Below are 23,501 nucleotides of genomic sequence, written 5' to 3'. Positions count from 1 at the left end.
TGGGGAATTTATAAGTAATAAAGTTTGTGTGTATGTGTGTATGTGTGTGCGTGCGCGTACATGTGTGTGTTGGGGGGTGTTAGATCTATGTTCAATTTGACATCTATATGAAATGAAAGTGTTTTTCTGTTGTTTATAAATGAACATGAAAAGTATTCCATATCATTAGTCATCAGAGCAATGTAAATTAAATATCACACTGAGGTACCATTTTACACACACCAGAATGACTAAAATTAAAAAGACTGACATTACCAAAGATTGGCAAGCATGCAGAGCAACTGGAAGTCTCATACATTCCTGATGAGACTGTATACAGATTTAACCACTTGGAAGAATGGATTGACAGTTCTTATAGAATTAAATACACATGTAATCTATGACCCAGTGATTCCCCACCTAGGTATTTACCCAAGAGAAATAAAAACATGTGATCGTGCTAATATCCAGAATGTAAAAGAACTCTTACAACAGAACAATAAAAGGCATATAACTCAATTTTAAAATAGCAAAGGGTCTAAGTAACCATTTCTTCAATTAGGACATACATAGACACTCAGCTTCATTAGCCATAGGGATTTGCAAATCCAAACTGTGGTGAGCTACTGTTTCATACTCACAATGATGGCTATAATAAAAAAAAAAAAAAAATACAGACAATCACAAGGCAATAATGAGGGAAATCGGAACCCTCATGCATTTCCAGTGGGGTGAAAATATGGCGCAGCCTCTTTGGCAAACAGTCTGATAGGCCCTCAAAATATGAAGTAGAGAGTTATCATATGAGTCAGCAATTCCACTCTTACTTGCATACCCAAGAGAACTGAAAACATGTATACACTCAAAACCTTGTACACGAATGTTCGTAGCCACATTATTCATGACAGCCTAAAGGTAGAAACAAACCAAATGTCCATCAGCTGCTGAATGATAAGCAAAATGTGGTCTGTCCATACAATGGAGTACTGTTCAGCCTTGGAGGGAATTAAGTACTGACACAGGCTACAACACAGACGAGCCTCAAAAACATTATGTTAAGTAAAAGCAGCCAGTCACAAAAGGCTGCATATCATATGATTTTGTTTATGTGAAATGGCCAGAACAGACAAATCCATAGAGACAGACGGTAAATAGGTTAGTGGTTGGTTAGGCAGGGATGGGAGAGCCATGAAGAGGGAGAGGGAAGTGGGGAGTGGTTTTTAATGGGTACAGAGTTTCCCTGCAAGGTGATGAAAATGTAGAACTGGGGGAAGCGTCAGCTGTCTGAAGTGCTGTGGCACTGTGAGTTGGTGATACCTTATCAAAAGGCCATCTGACAAATCGGAAAAAGAAAAACTTACCTCAGTACCGGTAACTCAACTTCTGAAAATTTATACCAGTGAAATAATGAGAAACCTCCACAAATATTTATGTACAGAATGTTTGACAACATTTTTAATCAAAAGAAAAGTGGAAAAGATAGAATTATCAAGCATAGGGGAATAATTGAACATGGAATGGCACATCTATATGTTATAATTTAATATATGCATTAAATTTAACATTAATCACATAAAGTGGCATGATTTCATCTTATTTTACATTAGTAAAAAATAGGTTATGAAAGGTCATGCCCAGTATGATTCCAATTAACATTTTAACAACATAATTCAACTATAAAATGACTGGATAAGTCATGGTAATAACAAGCTTTTTAATTTTTTGTTTATTCTGTTTTTTATTTCTCTTTGGGATAGCTTGCAATATACATTTGTTTTAGAATTAGAAAACAAAATGACAATATATGTTTTACAACCATATTGCTTGTGCGAACATTGGTAATGTGTGTTCAATAAACACCCAGATATTTAGACATTTCTAAATATCTCTCCGTGATGGGCGTTCCTTATCTGTCATAAGCTTTGAGTTACAGCGGGTTTCTGGCTGGCAGCACCATTGACACTTGGGGCCAGGTGACTTTTGTTGTGGCTGGGGAGGGAGGGCTGTAAGGCTGCTCTGAGTTTGCAGCATATTTAGCAGCATCCCTGGGCTGTGCCTGTCCAGGCCAGGAGCGCACCCCAGCACGGCAGTAGAAAATGCCTTTGGATATTGCCAAATGGCCCTGGGCGGCAAAATTGTCTCCAGTTTATAATCGTTGAATTAAAGAACCATTGGATAAAGGAAGAAAAGTCTGGATTGTTTCAAAGTGAGATTTTTCTGTTGTGAATTTCTCCCTGTGTTCTCGTACCTGTACTTGTTTTGTGACTAGGGCAAACATCATTTCATCAGGAAACCAAGTTAAAATGATGACGTACCGAAATAGCTCTTGACTCTCATTTTCATTTCTATTTAAATTGCATGAATCTTCATTACATTGATTGTTTACAGTGCTTCTGATTAAAATGTTGGTTGTTCCACATTTTGTACAGCTCGCTCAACAGTAACGGGAGGCTGTGACAATGACGGTGTGCACATTATCAGGGGTCACAGCGTGACTTCCACACCCTTTGCCACCGTGTGTGGTGACGAGATCCTGTCTCCTCTCACCATCTCTGGCCCAGTGCTGCTTAACTTCTACTCCAATTCCCACACCACCGACTTGGGATTCAAGTTTTCCTACAGGATAACCGGTGAGTAGTTACCGCGATGTGGTATGGAATTTTACTTTCTTCTCGAGTGATTTCCATAAAGAGTTTTAGTTACAATTCGTACATCGCCAACTTGATGTACTTAAGAAATTTTCCTTTTTTTAAAATATGAGGAGGCTCTTTTTTGGCTAGAATCGCTCTTTGAAAATCAAATGGAAGATTGAGATTTATTTTGACAATTTAAGTTAAAATGAATATTCCTGGTATCTTTAGTTGTGTATATATTGCATAAAGGTGACTTTTTGACCTGGACTACCCAGGTGCCCATTTCATTTTCCCAAGTCACTTTGCTAATGCGAACAGCAACATTGTATAAATTTAGGACAAATGTAAGAGAATATCTTTATGATCTTCTGGTAGAAAAGGATTTTTTTAACAATATACAAAAAGTACAAGCCTTAAAGGAAAAGGAAAGATCGATGTATTCAACTCTGTTATAATTTGCAACTTCTCTGTAGCAAAGGCAAATGGGAAGACCACTCACAGACTGGGCCAAGGTCTTTGTAGCTACCAGGATCTTTTCATTCTTTATAGACAATTCGATCTATGTTTATTTGAAAATCATCAGACTGTATTTTCCTATTTAGATAGTCTTTTCCTCTCCTGCATTATAATAAACCTGGTTGGTTGGTTTGCTCACAGCATTTTTCCTGTATCACACTGCCCAGCCTCAGTGAAATGAGCACACAAATCATGCAAAGTCTTGGTTTTGTTCTATCTTGACCAAACCCACTGCTAAAAGTAGAAACTTAAATAATTATCTTTATATAAATAACTGTTTCCATCTACAGAGAAGACTGAACATGTTTACTTACTCATGAAAAACACCTTTGCAGTTCATTCACATGAGCTGCTACCTGAGTCCTGAGCCCCATTTCTGAAGTCCAGTGGTCTGGCTTTGTGGATCTGTTGGCACAGAGTAGAACTGAGCAGTGAACACTCCTCCCCCCGGTTGCCTTGTTGCATAAAGAAAAAGGTTAATTTCTTTTATTCTCTTGGTGCAACTGGTGTTTTAGAGAGTTACATCCCTGCTTCATATTCTTTTACTCTTTAATCCCTCATTTTCCTAAAACACTATACAAGTTTTCACATACCCCCTACGAGAGTCTCACTTTAAATGAAGAATGTTGTTGATATTAAGATTTCAGATTCCTACAGTGTACAAATTTGGGAGTTATTTAGGCTTTGATAAGCTTTCAGAGACCACATAATTGTGTACAAGATGAAATGGAGTAATGGGTACACAAATCTGACATTTAATTCACTACAAATGTCCTCGGAGGTCTTAGCACATGAATACTTGTGGGCGTATAGAGAATAGCTTTTCCCACAAAGTGGGCTCCGCTGAGGCTAAATATATAAATAAATAAATAGCCTTAAATGGCAGCCACAATTTATTTCACATTTCTAAGGGATATCAGTGGAATATGTCCATTGGTAGTATATAAACTATAAAACTATCATCAAAATATACTGGCCCTTTTCTAATTTTAGAATCACAAAATAAAATAAATATAAACCTCAATGAGAGTAGGGCACGTTCTGTCGTTAGTTGGCACAACCTGATCCTTCTATGTCTGAGCAAAAATAATAATTATCTTATTTTTTAATGGACTTATTAAATTTTTATGGCTGTTGTTTTATTGACTGATGGTAGTAACTAAGGGCTCTGGGCATTTGATTGTTGGAGTCAGGGTGGGGAATGGGCCTGTCCTCACGCTTGCTGGGTGCTAGTAATACAAATGTAGCAAGTATGGTCCTTACCAATCTCACAACTAAAAAGAAATACACAGAGCTATTATGCATTTGAGCCCACAGAGGTAACTAAACCCAAATGTTCCAAACATGATTTCCCATATTTCTCTTTTTGATAGTCTGGCTTTGACAGAGGAGACTCTAATCTGTATTATTTAAGATTTCTGGGTCACAGACCTTCCTGAGTCCACATGCCCACTACATGCCTTGGATTCTGTACCTTTCCTAAACTTCCAGTTATCACCATAATCCTTCTGAATCTGGGAATTAAATGTAGAGAAAGGACAGTTACATCCCTTCACGCGAAATATTCTTTCTCATTATTTTCACTCTGACCATTAATTTTAGTCAGACTTGTTCTGTTCCAAGGTGTGCCTGAAAAATTTCTTTACAGTTTCTACCCCTTACTGTCTCCTTCCCCCACCCCCACCTCAGTGGAAGAATCAGAATTATTTGTAAACACAGTAAAGAGAGGTTTAAGTTGCTTTAAGACAAATAATTATTATATCTCTTAGGGAAAAGATACAATAGTAAAGAATATCTTAAAACTAATTGTTTTCTGCACCCTCCCGTCTTCTGTTGCAGTCTGTGGGGGTCTGTTCCACTTCTCCACTGGAATCATCCGGAGCCCCTCCTATTCCTATTCAGATTACCCCAGCGATATGCACTGTTTGTACAACATCACAGTCAGCGACGACAAAGTGATTCTGCTCAAGTATGTGAAACAAATCTACCTTCTTAAGAAAATCGTCTCAGCTCTATAGAAAATGTATTCAGTTAATGATAGGAATCTGAAGGGAGAGGAAGGTCCTTGCATAGTATCAGCCTGGGAAGTGGGCCTCCCACCCTCTACACAAGCCAACTGCACATGGTAAAGCGGGGGGAAACAGGGACTCCACCTCTTAAAATGGTTGCTATAATTTCTCAACAATTTCAAAGGAGTTTCATGTAACAGGGTATAAAGTTATAAGCCTGTCTTGAAATCAAAGAATGTGGGGAGGGCAAGAGAAAGCAGTTTCCACTTGTTTGGCACTTACACACACACACACACACACACACACACACACACACACACACACACACACAAATTAATTAACACTTTCCATAATTCTTTTATTTAATTTTTAAAACAATCATGTGAGGTATATATTATCAATCTCATTTTATCAAAGAGAAAACTGAGGCTCAGAAGGTTGAAATTAAGTTCCCAAAGTGATACACTATTAAATGAAGAGTCAATATCTGAATCTATATCAGATTTCCTTTCCAAAACCATGTCTCTAATATTTCCCTATGCTACCTCTGAAAGGATAAATTTTCTAATGACTTAAGAAATTTATTTTTATTTGTGTATCAGAACACTTCTAAACTGGTGCTATCTGAGATATCTTACATCATCACTAAGATTCTCCCATAACGCTACTTACTCTTAAGTCTGATTAAGGAAACACAACCTTCAGTTAGTTCTTCAGAGTAATAAAGTTCAAAGTGCTTTTGTCTAAGATGACATATTTCTAACTCTTGTGTTTCAGTGATATCCAGCATGTGACGGAAAACTCTGAAAGCTGGCATAGTTCACAACAACATGAGTTTTTTAATAGAAGTTTGGTGGGCTAAGACTACTCCTACCAACCCCTCCCTAAAAATCAGAAAGCCTCTGCATTTTACCTCCTGGGTGCTGTATGTAAAATGGGTCCATGGACTGTAAGACAGGTGTCATCCAGCTTAGTTTGGTTCTCGTAGCAGACAGTAGGTGGCCTATAGGCTGGTCCCTGAAGGAAACCGCAGATCTCACCTGGAACTATTTCTAAGGAAGCTGTGCCCCAGGGACAAAAAGTTCTCTAGATGCTAGGAACAAAAAATAAACAAAAATTGCGGGTGGCCAGAAGCACGAGGCCTGTGAAGGGATCACCTGCCCAGAATGGAGCATAAGGGATGGTTCTTGCTTGTCATTCGCCATTATGGTACAATACTTGTTTCTTACATGTGTAGGATTATACTTGGGTGTTGGGGTGTATGTGTGTGTGCGTGTGTGTGTGCGTGTGTGTGTGTGTGTGTGTATTTTTTTCTGTTTCCTGCTGGGGCCCTGGGGCTCACTATAATCAAAGTTCACATTAGCATGTTTAGAAAATTATTTATTATATTCTTTCTAAGAATCTCCTTTCTATGAAACATACTGCTCTAGGTGCTGCAGAAGTTGTAGGCATTAGTAAAATATAAAGCCTTCTGTCAACGCTCTCGAAATATGCCGGTCACATAAGATTTTCTGTCAGTAGGTTTTCCAGGTATCTTCTCTGCTCGCCTGGGGAAATGATGCAAAATAAAACACCAAAATAGCTCTGCGTCCTCTTGGAAACTCAAATCTTTATATTTTTTTTTGTAGATTTACGCTATGGAAAAAAGTGTTGTTTATAGAGAATAAAAATGGATGTAGTATTTCAGGAAATTATTATTTAGCTTTTGTTCTGCCCCCATCTTCTTTTACAAAAGTGTTAAATGTTACATGTGAGAATTCTTTTATATTGTTCTTCATCATCAGTTTGAAAAATTCAGCTAATCAAAAAATTAACTGATTTTTGTCTTAAAGGTATTAAAAGGAAGTATTTTAATTAGATATTTTCAAATTATTCTATATTCTATGTTATTTATTACAGCTGCTATAAAAAAACTGAGAAAGCAGAAGAACCTACAAAAATTAAGATAGGATATCAAATAATTTAAACAAGTTTAAAAAAAATAAGCCATAATAAACCCACTATAAAATCTGAAGAAAAACTATGTAAGAAACCTTGTTTGTTTGATAACTTTGGGAATAGTTACTTGAAATGATAAAACGTTAGGTCTAGATTTAAATAATATGTTAGACCATACGAGAAAGTTAGGGATGTATCTGTCAGGACAGGCTATGAGTGGTAACAAACAACCCTAAGGCACAGTAGCTTAACCTGATGAGTTTATTTTTCATATGAGTGTGTCCAGTGTGGCCTAGCCAGACGCTTTGTTCATCATGGCCACTCAGTGGCTCAGGTCGATGGACACTTTATTTCTACATTTGCTTCCACGACCATCATTGCCATGGGAAGGCAATGTGACAAACTGAGTAGTAGTTTTATGAAATTTTTCCAAAAAGTAATAGCTTCTACTCCTGCTTCCATTTCCATGGCAAAGCAAGTCTTGGGGCCGTGTCAAGCCTCACAGTGTGCACAAAAGGACAGCCCTAGTGAGTGTAGGGAAGGCAGAGAGCTGGGGCGGTGTGGCGAGCTTCCCAGCACTATCACAATGAGCTGGAGTGACTTTCTGCTTATGGCAATCAAATGAGACTCCTGAGAATCTATTCATTCTTTTCTACCACTGATTTTTATATTTTTTTTATTTCCTTTATGAAAACTAATTTATTTCATATTCCTGGTTTTCAAAGTGATATTAACAATCACTTGTTTTGTCTTTTTTGAAGACATCTATTATATGGCGGATACCAAAGGTTGATGTTTGCATGTTGTTGCAGTTAACCTTACTATAAACTTCTTTTTAAAAGAGAGTAATGGACTGCGAGAATGAGAATGGAGCTACGATGCTAAAATCAGCATTCCTTCCACTCTATTAGCATTCTTCCCATTAGTAAAAAATAGAATGATAGCACTACTTGATGCCACAAAATAACAAAAGAACAGAGTAAATGCCATACTTTTAATGAGATTAAAAAACTAAAGTGTTGCTGAAATGATAAATAAATCTCAGTTCAATTTATCAAAACTTAATCTCAGATAGACTTACTATGTCCTTGACTGTAAACTCCTAGATGTCCAGGACCATATCTTATTCATTTTATCCCCAGCACTTATCATACCTTTTGACATATTCAAGTCACTCAAAAAATTTTGGCTAAACTTTTGCACTGATTAGTAAAACAGTATATTGTTTCTCACATTTCCTGTCAAACAAAGCTTGGATATTCTGCTTTTAGCCTTTGTCTTGTCTATTTTTTTTTAGACAAGAACTAAAGGTACGACTTAATGGAAATCCAAATGGAGAACATCAATGGTAACAAGGTTTATTTCACAGGTTCATCGATTTTGATGTGGTTCTCTCCAGCTTTTGCTCCCAAGACTACCTGGCAGTTTACGATGGTTCCAGCATCAGTGACCCCCTTCTTGGCAAGTTCTGTGGTTCCAAGCTGCCACCCATTGTCAAGAGCAGCAATAACAGTATGCACCTGGTGTTTAAAACGGATTCATTTCAAGAGGCAAGAGGTTGGAAGATATCTTTTCGGCAGACATTGGGTAAGAGTTTTGTACATGTAAATCTATTCTTCATTACTGTTATTTCTCTGCTTTATTTTTTAATTTTTAATTTTTTTTTTTTTTTTTGCTTGACTAAAGTTGCTTTTCATTGAAGTTTAGAGGAATATGTCACATAAAGTTTTGGTTTTAAAAAATTACATATAATATATTCTAATTTTTAAAAATCACGCAACAAATGTACTTCTCTACTATACGAAGGTAAAGTCTGCCTACACAACCATCTCAAATGTGACCCAAGCCTCATTTTACCACCCATGGAAATGGCAGAATTTGAGCCTAAAGGCAGGCAAGGGCCAGGTGAAGAAAGAAGGCCCCAGAGCCTGCATTGACTTTGTCCTTAAAATGGTTAAGAGGCTCAGAGAATTTTAAGTAAAGACTGCATGGCCGGACTGGACTTCTGGAAAGATCACAGTGACGCCAGGTTGGAGGAAGGCTTAGGGAACCCTGGACCTGAGAAGGAAGAAGCTTATCACAGAATTCCAGGTGGGACATGTTGAAGGTTCAAACTAACACAGCAGGGGTGGAAATAGAAGGGAGGGTAGAACTCTCAGAGGTATTCGGAAGGTAGAATACGTTAGGAATACAGTGTTAAGAGCTTGATTTGTTTATAAGGATGTGTTGAGGATGACTTCTTATGAGTAAGTTGCTGGAGAGTGGTGCCTTAGGGAGGCTAAGATTTAAGGAAGAAATATTATATTCGGTTTGGAGCATTTGGGTTTGGAGAGCCTATGACATATCTAAATGGAGAAATATAGGAGGACGTTGAAGCTTCAGAAGCAATTTGGGCTGGAGATAGTGATCTGGGAGCCATCTAGAGGTGAAAGGAAAAGCTAGGTGTGAGGATAAATCAAAAATAGCACCTCAGTTTACTCCCACTGTATGTGAGAAATAATTACCTATATAAAATTAACTCAAAACTTCGAATCATTTAAATATAAGGTAGTTAATCAGTCCTCTGTTTATCTATACTCGTATCATCAGTGGTGCAGTCTAAGATAATTTGTATTTGACTTTGTAAAGTGTTTTGGTTCTTCTATTTGAATATAGATGTGATTCATGTCCTGATAGCAAAGAGCTCACGAAACAAATCACATACTCTGAGGTTTCAGAGAGACCTGGGAAGTTTGCTACAGTAAAAATCCTGACTTACTGTTCAAACTCTTTCTCCTTACCCCATGCTGTGGATAACCTTCATCCCCTTGATTCAAAGCAGAGCTTCCCTTAAACCTCTGCATTTGGCATCATTTTGTATATGTGCATTTCTTGAGGGAAAACATTGCATTTTGAAGACTCCACAATAAACAGCAGCCATCATGGCAGATTGTATCAGAAAATCACTTTGCCACCTACCCTACTCGGTTGTGTCAACAGTAACTTGAAAGCAAGTCTCACTGCAGACAGAGAGTATCATCTTAATGGAATTGCCTAAGTGAAGTGGGTGGGATCCAAAACACGGGAGGCTATTTTGAAAGAAAAATTAATTTTCCCTCGGAGATTGTTTTTGTGCAAAAGAACTCATGTATTCTTGCTGTCGGCATAATCTTTAGGATCAAATGGCATATATTTGCATTTGCTCATGTTACCCGCCTTCAAGTTGTTTCTCTTTTCCCTAATATATTCTCACATGACCATTGAAATAATCCACAGCATTGTCATCTGCATGAGGCTTGCTAAATTAGCCAGTATTTTCTAGCCTCGTTAAATTACTATGTTTTTCTGGGCTACAAAGAAGATACTTTTGGACTTATTATGATTTTACTGAACTGAAGTAGCACAGAAGAAAAAAATCTTACAGTCAGAGGCATTGTTCCTCTATGAGCATTGGACGCTTTCAGTCAATTACTGTTATTCTCTGGTCACAGAGAAAAGTTTAAGTGCAAAGAGCAGAAATGGAATTTCATTACTTGCCAGCATGGTGACTTTTTTTTTTCACCTCTTTTGCATCTGTATAAATACCGTCAGCCACTGGAAGTATTTAGGTAATTTTAAGTAATTTTTAATGATGATTTTTTACTCAAAGCCTAATGGTTAGAATCTTGTATAGTGTTACAAAGCTTTCAGGGTCACACGTACAAGTTAGCAGATCATTCTGCATAACTCTGATTTTGTTTCGTTTTTGTTGTTTGTGATAAGGAAAAGGGGAGTAGACTGAATTCTAGTGTTTGTATTATCTTTTAGATACAGATCTGGATAAAAAACTTAGATTTCGCTGTTAGGATGCACCTTACAAATCCGTCTCATTCGTTTAAAACTCCTCGGTATTTCCCGGAAGGAGAAGGAAAGCAACTTAGTAGACTGAACAGTGACTTTCTGTTTCCGATGCGTCAGTTCTGCCCAGAAAACAGTGTCATCACAGAGCAAATAATTAACGTGAAGAGGAGACGGAGTCTGCAGCACCTCACTTTAGTTCATCTTGATTAAAACACTAGAGTTTTGCCATTTAGCTATTAGATTACACACTTGGCGATACTTTATAAACATCTGCTTTAACTTTTCAGAAGTCCCTGAAGAGCCGGCTCACATAATTATGGGATTCTTAGGTAAACTGCTCCTCGTGCATTTGTTACATCTGTATTGCTAATGGGTCAGAACACATTGGGGGAAATATCCCTAGTTTGTTGCTGATTACTACGTATGTAGTGAAACGGGGTCTCCTCTCATGGCACTACTGCTGCCATCTAACTGGAATGGGACTCCGCGGTCCCTCTTTCCGTGTGCACGCCAATACTACATGAATAATTAATCCTGAATGACCGATAACTCACAAAGTGGCCGTGCTGGGCCTTGAGGATCAGTGGAACCCTGGAATTATCTGCAAATATGAGCATTTTCCTGCAGAGATAGCTTTCATCTGATTGTCTATGGTCTCTGTGATCCCATATGGTTTAAAAAGCCAGCAGTCCTGTGGATTTGGCTGAAGCGGGCATGTTCCACGGTGCAGAAGTGGCACTCACGAGTGCTCTTTGTTCTGCTAACTGCCACTAGCTGAGTTTCTGCCCCTCCTTTACCAACAGGATCTGCTTCGGCCGGGACTGAGCTTACCTGTATCATTCATGAAGCATTTCACACTTGCCAGCATGTATTTAAACCAGCACAAACCCTTTATCCTCCTCCTCTGCTGGTCTCATGACAGAATGCTGCTCAGTCTGTTCTAGACATGCTCATCACGTCAGACTCCAAGCTTGTAGATGTAGAATTAGATAGGGGGTTACAGTACATTTATTGACTGTGTAGTACCATATTTTATTTGTTTTCTTAAGTGATATATTCTATGACACTTTAACAAAATGGCAGGGCCAAAAACTGAATTTGGCCCAATTAGGTATGAGGTTTGTAGGCATTTGCATCAGCGAGTTGCCAAGGAGAGAGTGAAGAGCGATACCTTTAGGATGGCATGGCCTAGAAGGACAAGGCTGTCACCCTGGAGACGATGGCAATACCAGGGACGAGGGAACGTCAGAGACTAGGGGTTCACTGCAGCTAAGGCTGTAAATCCTGGGCACATGGCTCACGCTCCCGGCCCCACGTGCTGAGGATGCGGACCACCATCTGTCTTCCTCCACCTGGGGTCTTTGCCATGTGGAGAATGAGTCAGGTGGCATTAAGGTCAGAGTCATAGACCTTTGCTGTGAGGCAAAGGCGAAAATACCAAAGCACATGTTTAACAAGGACAAAGTGAATCGCAGTCCCCAAGTTGGAAACACGCCCAAATCGGAAGAGCTGTGGACCGGAAAGCCAGTGGCTCGCGTCGTGTCACTGCCCGGTGAGAGGCTTTAGAAAAGTCCCATAACAGTTTTGAGCTCAATTTTATCCACTAAAAAAAGATCAATTTAAAGTATTACCACTTTCTATTTTTTAAGAATGTGATGGGGATGAAGTAGATAATTCCTGTAAAGTACCAAAGATGTCGAAGAGAAAGATTGTTTGTATTAGAAACTAATTTTGAAGTCCTGAATTTCTCTAGGGCTCCGTGACCCACTCCATCCTATCTCTAAAGTGAAGGAGGGGTGACAGGGGTCATTATTAACAGGACCACTTTATGGAACAGTGATTTCTTATTCACTTTTCACTGAAATCTAACCAGCAAACCCGAAAGTACATTTTATAATTTAAATCTAAAATCAAAGCTAAATTTCAGTTATAGTCTAAGTGCTTGCACAGGCCTAGCACTTAACTGTCACTCCATCAATATTGGATAGATGAATGAATTCAAGAATAAGCAGATAAATTATACCTGCTTCATAATTATATGTAGTGTATACAATATGTTATACACTATATTTTATCTAGATTTGTCTCATTCTCAAAATGCAGCCTTGGTTCATATAGTTCAACTGTTTCTAAGGGTAGTAAATTGGGTCACTTTCCTCCTTAGAGAATCAGGAATACAGAATCAGACCCAACCAATGTTTACCTGCTACCTTAACATCTGAATAATGCCTCTCGAATGTGCCAAAGGAAGACAAGTGGCAGTGGTGGGGAGAAGTTGAGGGACTTCGACAAGGATTTACTTAGGGGATAAGAAGAGAGGAAAAGGGAGACAGAAAACTAATGAGATTGGAATATTGGAAAATATTCCAATATTGGAAAATATGGTCACAAGAAATGGAGAAAAATATAACCACATATCAAATTCCATTTGGCTTCCAGTTATTTGAAGTCTCACAGTTTTGGTTAAGTTAAGTTTGGATCTTGAGAGGCATTCTAAAATTCTGTAGCTAAAGGGTAAAAGAATAAACTTAAAAATATTCAATGACATAATGTCGATGTGTATGTCTCTATACATGATGTAAGCTGCCAAACCACATTATTTTTAAAAGTACAAGTGCAATAAGATAGTTGAATTATAGCTTGAATAATTTTATAAGCCACTGCTCAAATAGCTCTTAGTTTAGCAATAATGGGGTATTACTCGAAAGCAATGTTGTTTGTCTGTTCTCTTAATGTCATTTGCTCCCTCTGATAAAGTCTGAGAAGGAGATGAGCTGAAATTGTAAACCCATTTGCAGAAAACTAGACTAAGCTTATTTCCGCCCCTTTTAAAAAGCCTTGTAGCTTTCACTGGTGGTTGGACTACCCTTGGGAGCTGATGCCAAAGACAAGGTTATCTGCAGTTTATCCTTTGTGGGTTTTACTGAGAAGGGTTTTTTGCTGAGCTGGGAATGTGGGAATATGATAAAGAAACCAACAAATGCTTAGTTCACCAAAACCTTACAAAAGCAAGAAGACAGGACTAAAAATCCAGATCAGCAAAAAGAAAGGAAAGGTCTTTATTAAAATATATTCCAGCATCAGAGTCTGTCCCGCAGCATGACCAGATTGCTGCCTTGGTCTTAAAGGAGAAGCTGCTGGAAAATAAAACCAGATGGTACTGTGGAGACCAAGCTAAGGGATGAAAGTGAATTAATGGTAAATTATAAGATAATACTTTGAAAGCCATACCAGATCTCCCCAAAATGTAGCCCAGTTTTGTCTTAGATAACTGGACATTTTGAATTAAATTACTTATAACCATAGTTTTCCTATAATAATCATTATCATTACTCACATCATTTTGGCAGAGTGTTCCAAGGAGCGTACAGGCAAACTACATCTGGTCAGCAGGACACATTTAAAAAAATTATTTGGCTGTAAATCAATTGCTTAAAAATAAAACATCAGGGCTCTAGGACTGTATCCTCTTTGTTCTGATATATGAAAAAAATCTGTTAACTTTGTGTGGTGGCTTTCTGTTCACTCTCAAGTGAAGACCTATCACAAAATTCCAGGGGTAATGAAACTGTTCCCTGTCACTGAGCAACTGCATGAGGCACTTTATGTAGTTTATCTCATCTAATCCTCACAACTACCCAAAAGACAGAGATTATCCCATTTTACAAAGGAGGAGATAAGAAGTAAAGAGATTAGGCTATTTATCTGCAGTCAGAGGGTTCCTAAGTGATAAAGCCAAACTTTGAACCAAAAAACACTGTCTCCTAAATTCATGATTTTCTTAATCAACCCACAACACCTCTGCGACCATCAATAAACTTACCCAGGGACCAAGAGAGATTCCGAGGGAGTTTTCTGAGAAGCCAGCCATTGTTTTTCTTACTCTTCAGGGCAGGTAGAGCTACTTTTCTCCACTTGCATGTTTTTATTTGACACTGCCTGCTTTCTATTATTTCCAATTTGTACCTGGTCCCAAATAGTATATTTGGTAATACCCTGTTACTGTGTAAATATTGCACATAGTTTTAGCAGTTACTGTTTTTGCCTTTCTGTAAGAAAAGGAAAAAATATATTTTAATAATATATACTATTTATAAATAGTATAATATAATTATATGTTTATACTATATTTATTGTACTTATATTACCTATCTATATTATAATTTTATATTATAAAATAGTTATATAGTATATAAATTTATTATATAATTTAGATATTAGATTTATAATGTGGATATTATAAATTTATGTAAGTATATAGTATAATTTATAATATATGACCTATATATTTATAGTATTTATGTTATAAATAATATTTATATTTACACATAGTATTATATTTATATAGTAAAATATATGCATATATTATGTACATATATGTATAATATATACATTTTATATAATATATTAACATAATATATCACATTATTTTTACATATATATGCAGTAAAAGCCCATTATCTTTCTGATGTTGACAGACAAATGTTGTATCTGTCTTATTGGCTTTGCATGGCATAATGGTAAAGAATTAGCACAGTTATGTGGAGAATAATCACACTGGAATATGAGGATAATAAATCTGTAGATAATAAAAAAAACTCTAGCCCCAAATTATGGCCTCCAATTTAGAAAAATTCCTTACCACAGGATTCTAACAAAATGAAGGAATTTGGACATTTATTTTTATGATGTAACCCTGATTGTTATTCTTTTATCATATAGTGTAGTTTACAAGTTGGCGAACTAAGCCATAAAGAAATTAAGTGACTTGCCAAGGTCACTTAGCAAGTCTTGCGCAGAATTGGGAAAGTAAATTCTTGTGTCCACTAAATAATACTGCCACCAGGGTAGTAAAAGTTGAAATGTCAATAGCACTGTTTACAACCTAATATATCAACAAGAACAACAAAGCAATTCCATGGCCTTGCTTAAATAATTATTAAAAAGCTATTGGATACTGGGCCTTGATTTTTGAATTCCTTATCTTTTATATTGCAACTCATTTTATGTCTAAGTTGCACACTGCAATTAATCTTACTTTCTCTAAACAGAACATTTTCAAATTTTGATAACTTTTGATTTTGTAATTGTCAATATTGAGTAAAGTTTTACTTCTTTTTTTTTAAGATTTAATTGGTTTTATTCAATGACTCATAAATCAGGTAGCATCCCATCTAGTCAACAGAAAGGTGTTCTCAAGTTTTACTTCTTTTAAATACTGCTGCTGTACACTAATATAGCCTGCAATTTACAAATTACTAAATTTGCTCTACCTGCTGAAATCTAATACTCAGCAATTAGATTTTCTGAAGGAACAGAACTAACATTTATCATGACAAGTTTTTAGCTAAAAAAGCATTTTCTTACTGAAAACTACTTCCTAGGCAGCGTTTTAAATCTTTTAGTGATGTTTTTATTGTTGTTCTGCTGTTTTTTCACAATTAAATATTCCACAGAAGTCAACTAAATCAGCTTTAAAAACAGATTAATACGTAGACCAAGCTGTCATTTTGGGTTTTTTTAATAATATAGTAACAACTTTGTAAAACAAGAAATATGTTTAATTTCAAGAATTCTCCAAATAAAGACTAGAAAGCAAAAATCTATCTAATAAGAACTACTTATATTTTCTATTCATTCTATCACTGTTCATTCAACAGTGCTCACCAGCTACTTACTATGCAGGCATCGAGCTTTCCTTTGGGGATACAAAGATGAATTCAACAAAGTCCCTATTCTTGAAAAGTTCACTCAGGTAGGAGAGTCAGCAAATAGTTGTAAATTCGATATGATAAATGCTTTTTGACAGACATATTTGCAAAAGGCAGTGGGGGCAGAAAAGAAGGGATCTGTGGTACTTTGGTGTTGAGTAAAGAGGATACAAGATATTAGAGGAAAGCACCACAACGTGAACCCCAGATGAAGAGTGGATGCTCTGGAGCCAGATTCCTAGATTCTAACCCAGTTCTTGTACATCCCAACAAGTTTGACTGTGGACAAAGTATTTGGTTTTTTATGCCTTGATTTTCTCATCTGTAAAATGGGCACACCAATAGTACCTATCTCATAGGGCTATGGTGAAGATTAAGCTAAAACATTCCCTGGAACTCATTTAGCATGCAATAAATTTGAGCTGTAAAAAGTATTAACTTGGAAGGGTGAGAAGGCATTCACTGGGAAAGACTCATTCCGTGAGGAAGATAAATCATGTACAGAGATACAAACGCATCCCATTTCTGAGGCTACAGATCGGCCTGCACATTGCTTGGTAATGCTTTGGGGTATTAGGTGGAAAACAATAGGGGCAGAGGCAGGAGAGAGAAGCATGGCCTAGATGTCAAGGGCTCTGTCTCATATGCAAAGGGGAACCCCTGATTGTTGTGAGCTGGAGAGTGCTATGATCTAATTAAATTTGTTTTAGAAAGCACATTCTTGCACCTGTGAGGATGATGTTTTGAAGTAGGGGCAACATCTTAGGCAGGAAGCAAACAGGAAAGTATTGCAATAGTTAAGACAGGGGATGATGAAAGCAATAGCAATGTAGAAAATAAAGAAGAAGATTGAAAGGAGAAATACTTAAGATGTACGGTTAGTAGGACACAGTAGTATTTGAACAAGGTAGGGAGGGAACAGGAAAAAAAAATGATGATCCTAGGGTCTCTGGACCCTATTTTGTGATACCACTATCCAAATATAAAACTACTGGAAGAGGACTGGATTCTGGAGGAGAAATAATAATTTTTAGTCTTAGTGTGGAGAATTTGGGTGCCATGTAGCTAATGTGCAGCAGGTAATCAGATATGAGAATTAGAAGGTCAGTTCAAAGGTCTGGGCTAGAGTTTTGTTCTTTTTTACTTTGAGGAAATGTAATGTGGCACATACACATTTAAAATTATTATATCTTCCCAGTGAGTTGACTCGTATCATTTTGCATATCGTTTTTAAATTCTTTTTACCCAATGTCTACCTTTTCTGATATGACATGGTTTTTTTTCTCTTGCTTTCTTTCAATTCATATTTGCAGAGTCTATTTTTCAGCTCTCCACTTTCAACCTTTCTCTATCCCAAAGAATGTATTTGGGTTTTGTTTTGCTTTGTCTTTCAATTGGAAAATTTAATGTGTTTACCTCAAATAAAATGGCTAACATTATTGGATTTAAATAGATGATTGTATTGCTTGGTCACAGTTCCACCTGTCATGTTCCTTTAACTATCCTTTGTTGCCTTTTTTGAATTAATCAGTTTTTATTACTCTCTTTTGAAAATCATTACTTATACATTTTTTAACTTTTCTTTTAGTAGTTATCTTAAAGATTACAATAGTCATCCTTGACTCATTAGAATCTAATTTAGAATTGGTCTTTATAAGTGCAAGGCCCTTGAATCTTTTAAATCCATTTGTCTACTTCCTGCCTTTTATTCTGTTAAGTTTAATTATGTTAATTCTATATACATTTTAAGCACATAAAACTTTTTTGTTGTTGTTTTATGCACTAAGTAATTACTTATACTTACCATTGTTTTTTTCTTTCTGAATTTCTGGCTTACTGGGGAAAAAGAAAATGCCTACAGTTAGGCCAGTCTTTGTCATAAGTACACCAGCCCTCCACCATTTGTCCAAGTAGTGATTACCCAGAGGTGGATAGAGATCCTATCTGGAAGACCTCAATAAAATGCCAGCCCCATGTAATGCCAGCCACAAAAATGTCAATTCTCAAGATAAGTATTTAGAAATGTATCTGACTCCACTAAAGCCTTTGAGATGTTTTCTCTTAGAAAATATAGCTGTTTCTTACTTTATTAGATCTAGCCTGGCTTGAGATTCATTTCACTTTGAAGTTTAATAATCGAGAGAAATAACTTAGGGTTCAGTTACTGATTTTTACCTAAGTAGATCTTAACCCAGATCTCACTGCTTACTATGGGTTTATATTTCCAATATTTCTTTAGCCAAATATTTTCTTTCTCTAAAGAAATAGCTCTTTTGTAGGAAGTGTTTCCATTTGGGGAAGAAAAATAGAGTGACATTTGTTCTTGGGCACAGGAAGTGTCATTATAGAATGCTTCCGACACAACTGACTGATGAAGGAGCTGCTGATAGATGGGAGTTTTCTGGATGGTAGAAAAATGTGTAGTAACAAGGAGTTAATGGATTTATGATGCTGAAGAACGCATCAGGTCAAGGTCTTATACTAGTTTTTAAAAAAGGAAGTTTAAAATATCAATATAGTAAATAAATGTTTTCTTATGTATGACATTATTTCATAGTCACAGATTCTCTCTTGTTCTTCCCATACACTTAGCTATGTTGGAATATAGAAACAGTAATGTGGCAATAGTACTTTGGGTAAAGAATCTTCTTGTTAATATTCCTCTTATTTCCTCAAAGACGTACGTTTACATTTCCAACTTGCCATAGGAGGAACAGAAGCACAGAGCACTTGTACTATGTTTAAATATAAAAGTGGGGGCATTAGAACAGTTATAACTATTTCCTGCACCATACAAACACCAAAAGGTGTTTATTTATATAATACTACATTTACTTCAGTCATTTGACTAATAACTCATGTGTTATATTTACTCAGAGTCATATATAATATTAGTTATATAATTCACTCATGATTTTATCTTTAATTATTTGACTCTTGGACAGAATTATCTGATGACAATGTTAGTTCTCCATTTTCTTTATTCCATGTGTATATTTTAAGAATTAAGCAACGTGCTCTATTACAGTTTGCTAACTCAAATAAGCTATTTGTTTGTTAGTTGACTATTGCCACAATAATGCTGCATAACAAACCATCCAAAATTCAGTGGCTTATACCTAGAGTATTTATTTTTGTCACCTGTCGGTCTGCAAACTGGTTTGCATGCCTCTTTTCCAGGCTGCAGGTTAACTGTGCTTGGCTCTCGAGTTTGGGTTGGGTTCAGGTCTGTTCTACTATCTGTTCTCTCTTTCACAAGCAGTTACCCAAGGCACGAGCTCTTGGTGGGTCACAGGAATACAAAAGGCCAAGTGAAAAACACAAGCCCATTTAAGGCCTCTTTCCACTTTAAGACCACAAATATGCCATTGTCTAAACAAAGTCATATAACCAAGCTTAACATCAAGTGAATAGAATAATGCCCTCTGTTCATTCTAGTGCACAGCAACAAGAGGGGCTGAATAATTAAGAATCATCCAACCTACCACTCTATGCCAGTACACACCAGCGATTTACGGATTCTTGCTCTGGGGTTCCCTGGAGGAAGGATGTCTTTGTCTTATAACAGTAGTAGTAGTAGTATAGTAGTAGTAGTAGTAGTAGTAGTAGTAGTAGTAGTAGTAGTAGTAGTATTGTATAGTAAGTATGTATAATGGCACTTACTGTGACCGTGTGCCGTTATCATTCTGCCCTTATTAACTTATTAGTAACGATAGACAATTAGTGACAAAATATATAGCTTGAATTCTTAAAAATAGCATTTAGTTTTTGGAGCTGATGTAGTGATAGAATAAAGCTCAGCAACACCGTTTTCCCGGGTGCAGACCTCTCACTCTTCATTGCTCTTTGCTACTTCCCGCCCAAACAATGGCAGTGTCCTCTTACTTGGTCTCCTCTCCTCCAGTCCCGTTTCTTTACACGTAAATGCTACTACCAGATACATTTTTAGATCAGACTTGACTAAAAAGTACCTTCGGTCCCTACCACTCCTCTGATCAAAAACCTTTCAAGTGGATCCCCATTATCCACAGAATAAAGCCTAACGGTCCAATAATATAATTTGCCCTCTGTAGAATAGTCCATCCAGTTTCCCAATCTTATTTCTCATTATTCTCCTTTATGTACTCTGCTGTTTTCACTACCAGAATTGTGCTTTCCTATGCGTGTACTTAAATTCTTGTCCACTTAACCTTTGGTTATGAGTTTCTTTCAGCCTGGAATTGCCAATACCAACCCCATCTCTACATGGTCTTGTCCTATTTATCCTTCAAGGCCCAGATCAAATGTCACCTCCTCCTTGAACATTCTAGATTCTCATAGCCCAGAGTAATTTCCCCTTCTAGCAAAACTCACAAGACTTCCCAGCCTCTTTTATGGTACCTATCAGTTTCTAAATTGTGCCATCATTATTTATCTAGGTCCTATCATTGCTAATGAGCTACTATTCATCTTTTTCCCACCTCGCTACTAAATATGTTTCCTTGAATATTTAAACGATATTTATGACATAAATAATTTGTTAATACCCTAAGTAATTGATCTTTCCTGCTAAGCATGTCAATAAACTCAAGTGGCTTCCTTAAATAAAAATCAGTTGACACTCAAATAAAAGCTATGCGAACTCCAATTCTTTTTTAAGTTTTCAGTCTTGTTTAATATGAAAGTAATTATTAGTGATATGTAATACAGTCCTATGCATTACTTTGGTTTCAGAATAATTTTGTCCTAGATATCATCTGTAGATCTTTCAGGCACTGGGCCTTTGAAAGCATTTCAGCTCCAGGAAACATCTGACTGCAAATAATCTATAGTTTGACCTGACTTGGAAGCTATGGACAGGGCAGTCTGACCTATTAAATAATGCATCTACCCTGAAAATTACTCTGTGCCTTGATACCCTTTGCATCTGAGGGCTGCTGTTGTTCATATTGCCTGCCAAGCTCCAAGTTCAAAATCTTAGTGCCCCCTAATGTTGAAATCAACCTTTTCACTGTTAACAGCTAATTAAATGGGATGAGAAAAATAGGCGAAGAAGGCCTTTCACAGTGAAACTTAACTTTGGAATTTGTAATGGTATATATCTGTATAGAATGCAAGTTTTATGAACATTACTTTGAGCACCTAGTTTTGAGCTTAGCTCATTTTCACTGTTGTTTTTGAAATTGTTAGTAAATTTTTCTTCCTTTTATGCCCTCCTTAACATCATTTCTGAGGTATCGGCTTAGGCTGTGGAGTGGACAAAATGAAATCTAATGTTCTGAGGATTTTCCATATTTTCTTTTTCATAGTGGACAATTTAGTCATCATGAAAGTATTTTTTATCTCTCTTTTTTATTTCTCTTTTTGTTCTGAATTTCAAAGTTTTTATTGCAAAGTAGATTTTTTTTCTTCAATAAAGGTCTTCTTTAGCCTTCCTTTCTTTTCGGAAAAGAAAAAAATCAGATAGAGAGCGTGATGTAATACAAACTGGACTGCAGTGTTAAATGCCTCTCAACCTCTTTCTAATAGATTATTTCATTAAAGATTTGTTGGAAGACAGTTTTCTTGTTGGGTAAATTCTTCCTAAATTTAATTTTCAATAGGATAGTGTTCATAAAAACAGAACATCAAAGTAAAACATGTTCACAGTTTCCACCAGTTTTATCATGCAAAATATTTTCTTTCTATAAAATTGGATTTCTCAAGGATAGAAAAAGCTTCAATAAATCACATCAGCAGTTCTAAAAATGCACATGGAACAAATCTGGTTATTCATTTTTCTAGATAACTACGTGTGAGCGAGAAGAAGGGGCCTGAGGGGTTAGGGAGAGGGGTGGAGAAGGAAAACCGAGGCGAGTAGAAACAGCACTGCCTGCGCCCCCCGACGTTCAGCGAACAACCTGATGATGTTTACGATGTGTGGGAGAAAATAGAAACGATGTGATTTTTAAAAGCCTCCGTGTAAAACTTAAGATCTGTTCTCTTTGGTGTGCCTAGTGATGTGTCTTTTGTTTGTTTGTTTTATTATTTTTTGTCTTTTTTTCCTTCCCTAACAAGTCTATTGAGAGCATCTCCTAAGATACTCTTTAAAAAATTTTTTTTTTCAATTACAGTTGACATACAGTATTATATTAGTTTCAGGTGTATGTGTCTTTGTTTGAACACAGGACCTCGGCAAGGCTGTGGCGGCTATCTGACAGGTTCAAATGACACCTTTGCCTCTCCTGATTCCGATTCAGATGGAAGATATGACAAGTACTTAAACTGCATATGGTTCATAATTGCACCTGTAAACAAACAAATTAAACTCACCTTCAATACATTTGCTCTGGAGTCCTCATCTATTTTTCAAAGATGCATTTATGATTATGTAAAGGTAAGGCTCTTATTATATTTCTTAACCGAGTCTTCTAATACAGACTTTTATGTGGCATACTACACTTTATACCACATAGGAAGTCGTGAAAATTGTGAGTATTACTAATATTTAAAATGATCCATTCTTCAATGATGTAATGTATAATATTACAGATGCTCTGTCTTCATATCAAATTAATCTTTTATATGGATGACTCAAAAACTCTGTGTGGCTTCTAACATTAGTTTTCGAATTCACTGTTCATCCGTGCCTTGTCAAGAGATGTTTTGTGGGAAGATGGGTACTTATAGGGCTTTTGGCAAATCCTCTATATAAATAATCACCCCTTAATGTATCTATTTTTAAAGTTTATATATTTATTTTTCATATTACTTTTAGATGTGGGAATATCTTAGTTCTAAGGTCTCATTAAAAATAAATCAAGAGACTTTTCCGCTCAATTTTTAATGACTCTTTAATATTAAATTATTGTACCTATCAGGCTATATGAATTTAAAGTTTTAAATAGTATCAAGCAATGTATATTACTACATTCTTG

At 36.5% G+C, this 23,501-nt stretch overlaps 1 protein-coding gene across 1 annotated transcript in view; it reads left to right on the top strand.

The window, feature by feature from the left end:
• CUBN (cubilin) overlaps positions 1-23,501 on the top strand; it is a 248,376-nt gene that overhangs the window by 205,457 nt on the left and 19,418 nt on the right. Inside the window, 4 exon segments of the mRNA XM_023533142.1 lie at positions 2,409-2,609; positions 4,968-5,097; positions 8,445-8,662; positions 22,752-22,960. Of these exon segments, the coding sequence (XP_023388910.1) occupies positions 2,409-2,609; positions 4,968-5,097; positions 8,445-8,662; positions 22,752-22,960 (758 nt within the window).

This window comes from Pteropus vampyrus, unplaced genomic scaffold (assembly GCF_000151845.1).
Source record: "Pteropus vampyrus isolate Shadow unplaced genomic scaffold, Pvam_2.0 Scaffold96, whole genome shotgun sequence".
Taxonomy (NCBI): Eukaryota; Metazoa; Chordata; class Mammalia; order Chiroptera; family Pteropodidae; genus Pteropus; species Pteropus vampyrus.
This window is presented reverse-complemented; position numbering and strand designations above follow the sequence as displayed.